The 15,514-nt window shown below is 37.2% G+C and overlaps 1 protein-coding gene across 1 annotated transcript in view; it reads right to left on the minus strand.

Annotated features, from left to right (window-relative positions):
* Positions 1 to 329: 329 nt before the first annotated feature.
* Positions 330 to 15,514, minus strand: part of WDR70 (WD repeat domain 70) — a 125,022-nt gene continuing 109,837 nt past the window's right edge. The window contains exons 14-18 of the mRNA XM_054652452.2: positions 13,217 to 13,317; positions 11,737 to 11,816; positions 8,932 to 9,048; positions 8,433 to 8,595; positions 330 to 803 (exon numbers count right to left, since the gene is read on the minus strand). Coding sequence (XP_054508427.1) covers positions 719 to 803; positions 8,433 to 8,595; positions 8,932 to 9,048; positions 11,737 to 11,816; positions 13,217 to 13,317 — 546 coding nt within the window. The 3' untranslated portion in view covers positions 330 to 718. The remainder of the gene's footprint in view (positions 804 to 8,432; positions 8,596 to 8,931; positions 9,049 to 11,736; positions 11,817 to 13,216; positions 13,318 to 15,514) is intronic.

Here is a 15,514-nt window from a genome sequence, read left to right on the forward strand (position 1 = left end):
GCCAAAGGTGTCTCTGAGGTGAAACACCACAGCAGCAGCAAGGGCCAGACGAGCCCAGGCACGCCCCACCTGGTAATATTGGGGTTTTATTCCAAGAGTATACAATGCTACTGTAGATGCTACACATACTGAAAAGGAACATCATGCAATGAAGTACAGACATTAGAAAGCATGTTTTCTAAGATTCACACAGAGCGTGAACTGAATTGTAACTCATGTGAGCAAACAAAATGAACTGAATTTGAATATACGCAATAACTAATCTAAACTTTGTTTCACTTGCAAAGCAGTAATCTGTTAGCTCTTAACTGGAAAAAAATAAAAAGGAGTCTGAGAAATTGTACTGTTTTATTTGGATATTTATATTAATTGAACATTGTCATGACATGGCATTTGTAAAGTTGGCAGTAATGAAAAAAACCCCAATATTTGGCAATATAATGAATTCACTATATATAAAGAAATATTTTTCACTTAACTCACAAAGCTAAGTAACTGACATACAGAAGTTATTTGCACAATATAAGTAATTCCTTATTACAAAATTCAGATGTGGGATTAAGCCACTGTAATTCAACAATCCCTTTTTATACTGCAGCAAGTTTTATAAATGGAAGTAATATCTGCTTTCAAATTTTGACCCACTATCTCAAAAAAAGAAATAAATGTTTCATCTTGTTTCAAATGCTCCAAAATGATTCTTTAGACAAATTATTTTTCAAATTTTACGTTTTTTCCACTCTGGCTTGTCTGTCTCATCATCTTCTGGTTCCACTTCTGCAAAAACTGTTTTCGGCTGTGTTCTAGAAAATATTAAAAAGATTAAAATAATGGTCAGACTACAATACTTCATCAGAAACTGTGTTAGACAGGCACTAGACATGAACAAAATAGATACATATAGACACTTTCAAAAAAAGAGTATACTAGGCTTAACCATTTTTTATTTTTGACAATAACCTTCTCAGAACTGAAGAAACCTGCAGCTCACAAACAAGCACAACAAACACACACGTCTTACAAGTATTATGTCCTCGTTAGCTTACAATCAGTATCTGTATATTCCATGAACAAAATTAAGACAGAACTGAGGAACAAGTGCGTTTAATTCCACACTAGAAAAGCAGAGCCACTGGCCTCCTCAATCCATTACTTTTTGAAAAGAAACTTCCATTTTGATACACTGTGGAACAACAACAGCTACTAAGTGAAAACAGAACAGCTAAGCCAGGTTTCTGGCTAAGCCTATGCATGAAAAAACAGCTTCTTCCCCAGAGACTTTATCTAATACTACTGTAACATAAAAAATGTAATGATCTTCATATGAGAACACAGTGTATCTGACAGTCAAGCTTGAAAGTATCAATTCCTCCACTCTTTGTGCGAACTTTAAATACCACTTAAACATTACAAAAGTAATTACTGATTACTTTCTAAACGAACACAGTGTTAAGTATCAATTCAATAAATTGTTTGGACATTCAGTTCCCTTGTTTTATAGTTTAACAACTGCCTGGTCCCTTTTTCCAACTTAATTCTCAGCAGTCACTGCAGAGCTGAAACTATCAGATTTCTGATGCTGGTTGTGCTCAACTTCTCAACATGACAATGTAAAAAATGCACCCAAGGCAGTCATCATCTCATTACTATATTAACTAATGTTTTCGTATCAGTCTAAGGATGTGAAGGGTTATTATTATAACAACTGTTATTTGGCAAGCTCTACAAAAAGCATAAAGCTTACCAAAACTGTGCCTGCCTTATGCAGCACAACAGGCAAAATCCCATGTTGCCTCTGACTTGTAATAGCAAGGCATCAGCTCTTATGGAGCAGGTTCTCCACTTGTTAAATATGTGACACAAATAGGTTCAAAAATCACCAAAACTAGTTAAAGACAAGTCCCCTTACATGCACGATCTTTCTATTGCCCTGCCTCCCCTCCATCCTCCAAGCTTGCCATGGAGGAAAGGGTCATGCTGGTAATTCCGGAGATGGCCCTACTGAAGAGCTCCGACTGGCACATGGTCCCTGGGTGCAGGCTGTAGCAGACCCTGCACCCAGATGAGGACCTATCCTGTGGAAGTTACATGAGTCCTTCTACTGCCCATGGAAAGCATAAATGAGATTAAAAATATTTTCCAGTTTTGAAATTTCATTATAAAATACCTATATAAACTCTACTTAACCCATTGCTGAAGAAAGAAGTTAGGGGGAAAAAGAAAATCAACATTGAATCTGAAACAGACACCAGGGATGAAGGCCTTATTGGCTGAATACTGGATTTTGCTAGCCTCTGAAAAGGAAGAATGTATGGAATCTTCTCTTTTTTTCCGACAAACACATACTGACAAAGGTTTATTTAGCCCATTTTAGCAATGGACCTTCCTTTCACTACAATAGATGAAAAGCATCTAAATGTCCTCTAGGATGACCTCTGTATTAAGTGTTTCATTAGTAAAGCACAATAATCAAGTGGAAGCCCATAATTTCTGACCACAAACCTGCAACTGTCATAATTCAGATAAACATTTCCAACTTAGAGGAATGAATAAATTTGTGAAACAAGCAGCAAAATTTAAGTTTTTTCCAAAATATGAGTGGCACTGAAAAATGTGCAGACTTCAGAGAACGTCATCTGAGTATGGGAAAGCTGAGGAAGGGGAAGAAGGAAAAAAAAGGGGAAAAAAAAAAAAAGAGAGAAACCGTACCATAATCCAGAGCTATTCAGCTAAAGCAAAAATATGCAGAGGAAGCCAAGTTTGCTTGCTACCTCACTTTTAAAAATTACCATGAAATAGCTATAGCCTCAACTGAAATGTAAACTGTTCCAGCTCCACAATCTACATAGCTGTAACTCAGGCACCTAGGGTGATTCCTGACCATTTTAAAACACTGTTTTTGTTATTGCTTTATCAGCAGTGATCATTTAATCTAATTTAAACACAAATTTTTTTTCTGCTTAGTTACTACAGTAAATGTAGGAGTTTGCTGTATGATTAAAATTCTTACAAAAATTATCAAAACAAGTTTCCTTCTATTAAGTATTCTTATTTCTGAGGGCTGTGTTCTTTTTCCCCACCGAATTTCTCAGTTTTATTTATATTTGGTCTGGGGGTTGATTTCAGTTTGTTAGGGATCTGTTTGGTAGATCCCATGCCAGAATACCATAGAGAGCGAAGGGGCCCAAGCAAAGCTGGTTGATATTTGAGGAAATCTCCTCAAAACAGATTACATTTCATCTGCAGAAAGTACAGCCTGGCTGTAGCCTGGTATGGATGCATATGGATCTGACTGTGGTAAATCACAAACTCCAAAAGGGAAGAACACAAAGGAGGCAAAGGTACCCTCAGCTAAAAGGAACAGAGGCATTCCCTGAACACAGAGGAACAGAGTCAGGGGAGCCAAAGCTTGGATGGAACTGAAACAGAAAAGAAATGTGAGAGGCAAGAACAAAGGATTTCTACAGCGCCACTGACAGCCAAAGGAATGTGAAGGAAAATGTGCTTTATTGAGCAGGTAAACCACTAACATAGCATATGGAAAAAGCCAAGATACTAGTTGCTTTTTTCAGCTCCATTTTCCCTAAAAAGGTCTGTCCTCAGGCCTGCAAGCACTCCTACACTATAGCAGAGTCTTTGGTAGGGACTGAGACATTTCCAACAGGAAGAGGAAGACACAGTTTGTAGCTCACAGGACATTTAAAAATCCGTATCACATAGGTGGATCCAGAGGTACTAGGGGAGCTGGCTCGTCATTGCAAGGGCACTCTGTCATCACTGAGATGAAATGGTGACTGGGAGAGGGTCTCAATGGCTAGAAAAAGTAATTATCATCTTTGTGAAGGGCAAAAGGAGGATTTGGAGAATTACACAACCTCAGTTTGCAGGAAAGCTATGTAATGAATCCCAGTGGAAGGCATTTCCAGATATATGAAGGATATGAGGTGGCAGGGAGCAGCCAGCATGGACTTACCAAGGGCATACTGTGCCTGGCAAGCAAATTGCAAGAATGGGCTGCCCAGACAGGTGTGGGAATTTCCATCCTTGAGGATATTTAACCTTGGTTGAGCAAACCCCTAAACAACCCAAATCTAACTGGATCTGAGCAGTGAACATACTTTAAGCAGGAGCTTGGACTAGATGACTTCAGGCATTCCCTTCCTACCTAAATTGTTCTATGATCCTGTGTTTCCACATGACTGTCAGCTGAAACCAGTATCTCATACACTGAAAAATGCATTTCTTTTGTGGGTTATGGTAACAGGCTGCAAACAAAAATAGGAAAACAAACTAGCATGATTTATTTATACTATGTGCTTCTCTTTACTTCAGTGGTTTTCAAGATATTCAGATATGCAGACCTCTAGAAAATGTCCAGGGGCCATGAAGACTGCTTTAGTCACCATAATCCCTCTGGTTGTGGGTGGTTTTTCTTAATTGCTTTTCAGGGATCCAGTAAAAGTAGCTCATTGACATGTGAGGATAATAGACTAGCAGATAAATAACACTGCAGCAGCACAACCAGCTGGACATGACAACTGCATATCACAACATGTGACTCATGTCAAAGTAACTTCTGAAATTTGTGTGTTTATATTGCACTGAAACAAAGAAAAAAGATTTTCAAGTATGCATGGAAACCAGAATAATGTCATAAAGGTCACTTCCATACAGAAAAGTTAAGGTTTCACATCATCAGGTTTTTCATTCTTCATCCCACCAACCAGCTTGACTCTTTTCTAAATCTCAGGGGCTTCCCTCTCAAAATTATCAACTTACAAAATAATATTTAGGATAAATATAACAATGCATGCCAACAAGGCTGCTATTACAAGACATTCTGCTTAGTCCTGATTTTTCATCTAACGATACTCGAGCCGTTACATGACTTCACAGACCAGCAATGCCCTTGAGAAAAGGTTCAGAGAACACAACACAGCTACAGACTCTTGCTTCAAGTCATTCCCTTTTGTCAGTGACAAACAGCAATGAAAAAGACTGCAAAATAGGGGTAACATAATTGAAATGAAAGGTATTTTCCCTAACTCCAGTTTACCTTGTTGAGGAGGGAAATTTCACCCTTACTTTCTCTCTGGTACAGAAGAAAGCTGCATCTGATTAGGCACTCAGCTACAATGCTTAGTAATTCCTGCTGATCCTTCAGAGGGACATCTGAAGTCATTATAGTATATCTGTACAGCTGTGTTAAAACAAACAGCTCACAAAGAATGTAATTTTCAAACATTTACAACTGATGCCTCAAGTTCCTTTCCTGTAGTTCTTTACTTGAAATCTTCAATCTGTCCTTCCTTTCCTTTCACTCCAGTGGAATGGCTCTTGCCAAGGACTCTAACAGGCCTTTTCCTGAGAAATCTCAAGATCTTTTCCTTATCCTCATCCATTATGACTTTTCTGCTGGGTTGATCATATCTTATTTGACACTTTATTCACATTGGGCTTCTGTGACATGTCATCTCCTGATTCAGCATGTACTTCTTATCACCCCAGTATCCTTTTCAGCAGCATCTGTTTTTCACCAATTCTTTTGCCTCTTACGTACTTCCCCCTCTTATTTGGCTCAAATGTCAGGGGGAGCAGAAAGGTCAAGCTAATGATAACAAGCTTAAAACATTTTTCAAGTCATAAATAATACAAATGAATATTCAGCTTCAAGAGTAAATTATGCACCTTTAACTCAAAAAAAAAGATATATTTTTACATAGAATACATAAACTAAGAGAAGTCATGCATTTCTTAGAAAATTTATTGAAGTGAAAATCATAGAATGGTTTGGGTCAGAAGGACCCTAAAGATCACCCAGTTCCAACTCCCCTGCCATGGGCAGGGACACCTTCCACCAGACCAGGCTGCTCAGAGCCTCATCCAGCCTGACCTTGAACACTTCCAGGGATGGTGCATTCACAGCTTCTCTGGGCAACTTGTTCTGTGCCTCACTACACTCTGAATAAAGAGTTTCTTTCTAACATCTAATATAAATCTCTCTTTTTTTAGTTTAAAACTTGTCCAGTCACTACCCCCCCACGCACAAAAGTCACTCTCCCTCATATACAATTTAAAAAGCATTGCATCTATTAGCTGATTGAGAATGATGTAGCCACTATGGATCAGGAACAGGCAAATCAATCCAGTCATCATATTCCAAATGATGAAAACGGATTAACCAGAAAAGAGCATTTCTTAATCTTCTCAGTCTAAAACTATTCAGTAACTATCACTGGAGAAAATGAAGCAACAATAGTTTCCTTACACATTTTCTGAAGAAGGGGAGTGAAAACTTTATGTGCATAGACAGCACAGGACCAAAAGCCTTGTCAAACAAAAGATATATCAAGTGGATAGTTTTATACCATGTTTAAGTAAGAATTTACTACAAGAAATGTGGAAAAACTGGTAGCAGAAGAATAAAGTAGTAAAAGAATAAACACTATTTAAAGAAATGAAACATACTGGATGTACGGCTTTTAGGTCTTAAGACAGTGTATGATTTTTAAAATGTATCAGAATATCACCTTTCCTAAATCTATAGTGTAACTAAATCTACAGTGTAACTAATGCTATAGCTAAAGCACCTGTCCTGTATACAAACCAGTACTGCATGATAATTTGGATCAATTACTTCCAATTTGCATATTTTATTAAATCTAAGTCTGTACGTACATCTGTAGAATGCATTTTATGTACAGGTTAAATTTCCATGCTTCATAAAATCAGATGCAGGATATAATTATAATAGCATATTATATTGTATTGTATATATTATAATAGCACAGCTTTATTTGGCTGTGCTATTATATAGTCCTGAATATAGTCCTGAATTTCTGAAAACTAAGAACACAACACAATCAAGTTTCTGCATTTCATTGTATTAGATATTATTAGCATTATTATTAGTGCTGGTATTATTATTATTCTTAGTAGTAGTAGTAGTAGTAGTATGCTATTGTTGTTATTGTTAAAATGTTACTATTGTTTGGGAGTTTTTTAATGCTCTTTGCAGAGAGTGTATCTGAAATTGAAACTTTTAAAGCAAGGATAGTGGCTTGAGGCTCTCATCCTCACCAGGATGAGAATTATCAGCTGACAAAGCCATCAAGGCAGCGTGCTGCTGGCTGCAGTCCAATTCCCCCACATACACATCACCGTCTGGTGTGTAAGTTAATAGCAGTCTGGATTTGCATCCTGCCCACTTCTCAGCCAGCTCTCCTCTTCCCCTGCAGCCACATCTTTAACAAGGAACTGTAATGAGATCTGGCCACCTGACACAGTAGGCCTCCTCTAACATAGCTTTGTTTTAAAACTTTCATGTTTACTACATTGCAGGTGTTAGGGATGAAACTTAATATACAATCAATGAAGTTAGTAAGCAAAAAATATGCAGAAGTATCTATCTACCTGATGGAATGTGTGGTTGTACTTACTTTTGAGGATGGATTCCTCAAATAAAACCAGATGCCTACACATTCCGATTATATTTCCTCTCTTGCAATCAAACAATTAAAAATCAATATTTAACATATTTATTACAACTGCTACAGAATTAGGCTTTCAAATATCCCATCTTTGGTACCAAGAGTGATGCTCTATAATGCATTGGGTTTGATGTATAACACCAAATGCCATACTTATCAATTACCAGTGTACCATACTTATTAAATTACCTGCCCAAAGCCAGGCTGGGTCGCTGACGTTCTCAAGCTGCTTTAGAATTGCTATTTAGTTATCTTTGTGAACATGTGGGTCAAGTCAGAAAACAAATATCATCATCCAAAAGCTGAGATTCTGTGGATTTACCAAGGTTTTACCACAAAAATCATGATAAGGCTCTTTAACTTACGTAACACCTGAAAACTTATTTATTTATGTTGAATTTTTGGTAGGAGATTTTATCAGCTTTTAATTTTTATCAGCTGCAATTTTTAATATTGCTGTACCAAGTTAATTCAGGCAGTTACTTGGGTCCTCATGTAGGAAAAATTCAGATAAAAACTTATGATAGTTGAGAAATCATCTTATCATAACACCACATAAATATTTTGAAGGTTTAATCTAAGAATCAGTCAGAACTAGAGAGTGTGTTGGAAAATCATCTCAATATACCAATAGGACAGTACCCTATTAAAAGGTATACTGCAGTTTAAGACACTGATTTGGAGAAGATTCTAAACTCAAATCAACTTTGAAGGCTTTAAAATAACTTCTAGCACTGGCAGGTATATTTTAGAAGAGGAAATGAGAAATTTCAACAATTTAACCTCCGGGAAACTTGTATCTTTATAAAAGAGCATATTCTTGGTTCAGATATTTGTGGCAGCAATCCAAAAAAGGCAAAGTATAGCATTAAAAACATCTATTTTAACTAAACTCCTACTGGCCTCCAGAAATATGACTTGTACTCCTAATTGTTTCCTTACTTAGCATATGCTGGAGCCACCCAGTACGGATTTTCCTCTGCTTCCTTCGCGTGACGTAGAATGGCCTCTCGAGGATTGCTGTCATCTGTCTTGTCCAGGGCAATATTCTTGACTATATATGATGACAGGGTGACCCCGTGAGTCCCAACACGGCCACCACGACCTGTGGCATGAAGAGAAAAATATTTAAGAAATATGCAGAGCCTGCAATGGTGACCTGATACAAAGAGGTTATTTAATGCTATAGAAAGGTTTTAACTTACGGCTGCATTCAGGTGGGTGTTTTACTGACTATGTAACTCAAAGTAAGCCATTGTAATTACTGATTTTTTGCAGGTAAGCACCAATGAGACATCAATGTCTTAAAAGTGCTGGACACTGCCCATACATCTACGGAGTAGAGTCACCACCCAAAAAATGCAAATCCAAATGAGTGTAGAACCAAAACATGATGGTCCCTTTATCATACAACAGTTCAAAATGATTATGCCTAGATTACCTGCTCCTGCTACTGGAGGTTCAGGTTTGTGAGACTTCATGGGGTCCAACCTATCCTTCTCCAGCTGTTTCCTCGTGCTTCGCTGTCGTGGTTCACGGAACATTGGAAGTGCATGGGCTGAAGGGTCACAGTTTGGACAAAATGAAATGTTAGAAATTCCATTTCCTTTTTAACATTTTAAATACAAAGAGTTGGATTCTTCTTTGCAATGGAAGAGGTGTCAGGAGCAGTAATCTCATATCCAAACAGTGGTTTACTGAGTTATATTTTCAGGCATTTCTTTCTGCTGAATTTTTAGCAGATGAAAACAGTCAGATATCAGGGCTCCTTCAAGCAGGAGCCTCTCATCTGAAATACTGTTTGCACAGTTTATGCATATTTCATTCATACCTCTGTCAACATTAGCATTGTGTGACCAATCAGTTACTCTCTTCTGAACTTCCCATGTTTCTTCAGCTTTCTCATATTCTAAGAGCATGACAAGGCGCTTGATACATTCTTGGATATGAGAAAGAGTGGAGCAGAAGCCCCTCAATGATTCCAAACGTAACTTTATGCACATGAAGTCACAATCATGTTCTTTCTTAAATAATACAATTAATCACAATTGGAAAAATATCATAACTGTGAAAGCCTGGCTAAATTGTCAGGATTTAGATCTATTTCCTCATAAAAGTGGTATCTTGAGTCACAGTAATGGCTTTGATCCACTCAGACAAGAGAGTAATTTGTCAGCAACAAAGAAACACCACGTGAATGGGCATGGCTTTCTTGCAGAGAGGCTTAGATGTCACATGCAGGTAGGTGTGCTCATTGCTGCTGTTTCCCCAAACCTGGGAAATTGTGTAGCAGTCAAATGATCCAATAAAGACAAAAAATAACCAAACAAATCTTAAATTTAGGAAGATCATTTCTATATTGAATTTTAAAAAACCATCAGGGAGCATTCAGGCACTTATCAGCTTGAGTTTTCAGCTTATTTCTGTAAGCGTGTTCAATTTATTAGACTGAATGAAGTCACAGCCTGATGACACACAACAGATCTTTGGAAACAAATGTTTAAGTTTTATTTTTGCAGATTTCATTAAGTATGAAATGCCAGGGACAATTTTCTGGCAGGCACTAAGTTTGATCAGTTTCCACAGAGCATCTGAGGTAACTAACACACAGATCCAAGCCTTTGCCATTTGTGGAGTCAAGGTTGTCTAAGGGAAAACCATGCTGTGTATTCCTATGTTTTAAAAGTGACACTTAATCCCTTAAAACAACATTCCTGCATTTTAAGTAGCCATTATAGGCAATTCTGATATTAAAGAGCCTCAAGAAATCTGATCGGGAAAAAAAAGCTAAAAGAAAAAAGAGGGGAAAAAAGAGAAGAAAAAAGGGGTCAGTTCACTTTGCAAAAGCACTTCAGAGATCTTCAGGTCTTCCCAGTTCTATCTGTAACCTTAAAAGACAGACATCTAACCTCTGAAAAGTTTCCAAAATATGCAAAAAAAATTTAAAAATTGCTGAGCAAATCCTTACAATGTTTTTCTGCATTGATGCATATGTAAGCATCTTTGTTTAGTTTCAAAATTATGTGGAAGAAACAGCTAATCAGCTAAAACTCAGTGATAAAATCCCAAAAATTTGCATAACTGGGACCTACATCTTTCAATGACATTTATAAATGCCACTGAACACACAAGTTCCACTGGATTTTAAGCAGAATTTGCTTTAAAAAATCATAGAAATCCTTAGAATATAAACACTAATGACAGTGCACACAAAGCATTACAATGAAGGATGCATTAAAAGCGCTCAATGAGGATAAACACCCCTCATCTTTGGTAGTTGCTACTTAAATTTAAGGTCCCAAAAACTGTAGCAGTAATGTAGGTTGGAGACAGCTGTGGATAGAAAGTGCCCAAGATGGGAACCTGGAACCAAAGTGCCTTGATATGGGTCTAGTTACCAAGACTGCCCAAACTTCCTCATTCTAAATCTCATTATGTTTATTATGCTGCCAAACAACTTGTTTGTTTTATAGAGAAATGGTTTTAGTATGTGTAAAACCAAGACTACTAGAAATCAGAACTGAACACCCTGAAACTGGAGGAGGATGAAGAGAAGCAGGACACCACAACCACATGACTGTTCTCATTTCACATAAGGAAACATTTCACAGGGCAATGCTAATGGGGACAGCCAAGATCTCTCAGTTAATTCCCTCATTCCATTGTAAAATCTGTCATTGGGAAAAGGCATCTCATTGAACATTTTATACTAGCAATAATAACTATTTCTTATCTGTCAGTGATCCCTACTGCAAACATAAGTGCTCAAAAATCCCCGAATCTAGCGATCGTTAAGCTATTTTAAACCCTGTATAACTTCAGTAAATTATAGATTTTGAAAAATCATTTGTTATTTTTTTCAAGACCTATCTCCCATCTCTGATTTTGTCACTGGTATTGCAAAGAGGCAAAATTCTTCCTAAACCCATCTGCATTGCACAATTAAGTTATGGAAAACTAAAGCTGTAAAAATGCTCCAAAATTTTTGAGGTTTTCAGGAGCATCGCAACCAAGAAACCAACCATTACTAACAACTTTACAGAGGCATACAGATTAGATATACCTTTCTGTTTGTGCAATGCTATAAACATTTGTATGAAGCACCAATATATGACACCAGTGATCAATGCTTAATGAAAGACTGGTTTTTAGAGGAAAAAAAAATAAAGCTAAACAATCTGAAAATAATTTGAAACCTAAGAATGAGCTAAGGATTCTACTACAAAGATATGTTTAAATTTCTTACGTGTTATAATGTAATCCTGCGTGAGAGTCTCTGCTTGTCTCTCTTTTCGTTTTGTTTTGACCACACATAATTTTGCTCCCCTAGGAGGAAACAGAACAGTTCAGTTAGTCTGTTTATACCAAACAGAAACCAGTTTTTATTCAAGATAGTCTCAACAAAATTATACAGCACTCTAAATATTCATGAATGTGTGTATCTTTGCCTGTTCACGCTCATGTGAAGGAGGGTAGGGAGATTACAGTGTTTCTGTTATAGAGCAGTTTATATGACATGCAGAAATAAGGGTGGAAGATTCATTTCACACTTCATTTGTCCACAGTACTTTAGTGTGCACATTGGAAGTGCTGCTCTCCAAACTTGGGCACTCATTTGCTCCTGATATAATTTTTCCTAGGCAGCAGAGTTGGCCATTATCTAACCAGAGGCGCCTGTAACACTGAGGCGAGAAAGACTGCATAGCCTGGCTGCATCAAGATTGATTTAAACCAATGGTATTTACCTCCTCATAGTAAATACCAGGAAATAAACCAGGCACAATACTGTGCTAGGACTCTGTGGTCCAAAAAATGATGACCAACTCCCATGTTCTCTAAACAGCCAAAATCAGAAAAATAAAATTTCTGATAATCTTGTAAACCAGAGTTTATTTTCACACGGAAGTGCCCAGGTAACATTAAGTACTCAGAAAACATGAACTCAGTTTGGTTTAGGATGGCAGCAAACCACATACATAGGAAGAACACCTTATTTATGCCAGTCAGTATCAATGAATTGTACATTTCCTCCTGGCTGACAAGAAAGAAGAATGCCCCACTTCTCCAGCCAATCCAGATGGCAAAAGAAAATTAATCACAAAACAAGTATTTATAGGCCCTCTACTTAGGCCCTCTTCTTCCTAGGTTGGCAAGTCACTGTCTGATAAATCAGTACCCGCCTTTCCCTTAGATGTACAGACAAAATCCTCATGTGATAAATGAGGGTGGTGAAGAAGACTAAAAGAAAGGTGGGGATGTGTTTCCTTGCTTTGCACATTGTCAAATTGGGTCTTCCAGCATTAATTCATTTGCACTGAAGTCTGATGCTTCTAAACAAGATTTTTACTTCAGGATGAAAACATGCATTAAGAAACCTGAATACAATACAAAAACCTAGATACAATAAATACCGACTCAGTACCACTTCCTTGGCAACCTCCAACAGACAAGATGAAAGGTTCATGCAATTAAAAAATGAAAGCACTTGTAAATTCAGGTAGAACAGCCAACATACTGCGAAAGGAAAAGCCCAGTGGAAAAAGTGCCACTCTTCATAAGCAAACATTTTGGGATATTTTTTTCTCTTTCTACTGCTGCTGAATAAGTAGAACTCTGCAAAACAAATGTTACCAAACCAGTTCTACTCATTTTTTAATATAATCATTGAATCACAGAATCAGGCTAAATTTGAGGAAAAAACCCCATAATAAATCATAATTACATACCTCTGGCTTTTGACAGGATCATAGTACACTTTGGCTAAACCATTTCCAGTACCAACCATGATCTGGTTCAGCTTGGGATGCCAAAGGCAACGCACAACACTCTATTGAAATAAAGTGAGATATTGACAGTTAGTTGGTCACTCATCTGGATCTTAGAATTAATATTCACATTGTCAAAGAAAGCATCACACTGGAGCAGCACCAAGCTTAAACATATGAATGAACATGTGAATATGTGAATGAATAACTCCAGAGTAGAATACAATGTAAAAGGAGTGACAACACCAGCATGTAGGCAGGGCAGGAAGTAAAAATTGGTGACAGTGTGATAACCAGTGGTTTCTACAGACTATTTGCTGCCAGGATCTTCATGGGCACAATAAAAATGGAAAGTTAAAGAGGGATTTGAAGGAGAACAAATAAGTGCTTCAGATAAGATATAGCGATTCAGGCCCTCATGACTTTTGTACTCTTACTTTTAATTCTTAATTCTTCCACTTCATTCATCACTTTATCCGTTTTTTCCCTTTTTGTCATACACTGTTGACCTTTTCACTTGCTGACTGCAGAAACAGAAGAGATGCTGATTTTCACTTACACTTCTTTCTTCCCCACAACACTAAGAACTTGGTATTTGAAGCCAGTGTCTCACTGTACTGTCACCCTTCTGTCAGCAGGGAAACTCATTTTCAGACATTAAGAGTATTGTTCTACATGTGACTTTGAATCTCCATGTGAGCACTGTTCTCAGTCTGATTCAGCAGGACAGCACAGAAACTCTAAGACTCAAACTTCTGACTCCAGAGAGCCAAAGTGGGAACAATCTGCCACAAAGGACAACATATCTCTTCAAAAACACAAAAGAAAGTATCTATTTTTGACACACAGTAATGCCTTAAATGGATATTGTCCAAGGCTGAAGTTGGTTTGCTCCACTTATGTAACAAATGTATCCAGAGATGCGTTATCTTGTTAGTATTTCAGGGAACAACGCTCCCTTTTCTAGCCTTCCCTTTCTTCTCCCTCCAACTTCCCAGTGTATGTCCCATACTATTTCTGGTTTGGTCCAGCCTCCACTTTTTTGATGCTAGCAGACACATAACATTAAAAATACTAAAAAAATTCTGAAGCCCATTCAGCCATCATGAATCAGAACTTCATTTTACCACAAGATAATGCATGATGCTCTCCTAAGCTGTTTTTTCTGCTTTGTATTCTCTTTTAGGAAGAAAAACTGAGTGAGACAAAATTTCATTAATCAAACAGCCATTCTTTACAAGGCTCCCCAGCAAGGCATCCTCCTACATATACACAACACACAACATTACACTTTCCCATTTACTTACAGATACAAATAAACTTGGTTTGCTTATTACAAGAAAACTCCAGAACAACATTTTTAGAGGTAAACCCGAAGTACACAATACAGAGTTGCTAATAAATTGTTGGATTTAAGTAAGAGTCTTACATATTGTTATGTAATGCTCAAAATGCTAAAGTAACTCTAAAACACCAGAGCTAGTAACAAATATTGAAGGTCAAAGGTGGGTGGCCTTTTCTTTTATTAATATTTATTGCATGTGGTTAGCCAGCCTTTTTAAACTCTGTAGTTAATGTGGTTCTCCACTTTCTTCTGTCAAGTAAATGTATTTTATAGCATGGTAGTGGATACCAGCCAACAAAAACAAGCCTGAGACAGTGTGGCTCAGTACTGATGGGGTTTGCTGAGTTTTTAACTTGTCAAACATGCACAGCACACTTAAAACCACCACGGCACGTGCTACAGAGCAGGCAAAAGAAACTGCCATTAAATGTAGTCCTGTAAATCTTTCAAAACCATAAAACGTTCCCAGAATATAATTTGTTAAAAACTAAACAAACTCAAGTTCTGAACATGCAAGTAATTTTATCAATCCACTGGTATATAAACCTACTTTATAAGAAATAATAAAAATTATTTCTGTGGTTTTTAGATTATTTTAGAAACTGACAATTCTTCAAAAATACCAAAATACTGAATCCCTGAACTATATCCTAAAAAAATTTTCCAATCATTTAATCCTAAAGAAGTCAAAATTCTAATTAACTGTACAACAAAGGAAATGATTGTAGGCTAGGTCTTAATACTGGGAGAGAAGGGTAAGGAGAATCTTTATCACATAAAAATAATTAACACTTAAAGAGCATTTATTCTTTGATGCCTCTAACTTCTCAACTGCTTCCACCTAGAGTAACTCAGGTAGACATCTTTATCACTGGAAATGCTAAATATCAAATTCCATCTCAAAGAAGGTCCTA

The sequence above is a fragment of the Agelaius phoeniceus genome, chromosome Z (assembly GCF_051311805.1).
Source record: "Agelaius phoeniceus isolate bAgePho1 chromosome Z, bAgePho1.hap1, whole genome shotgun sequence".
Classification (NCBI taxonomy): Eukaryota; Metazoa; Chordata; class Aves; order Passeriformes; family Icteridae; genus Agelaius; species Agelaius phoeniceus.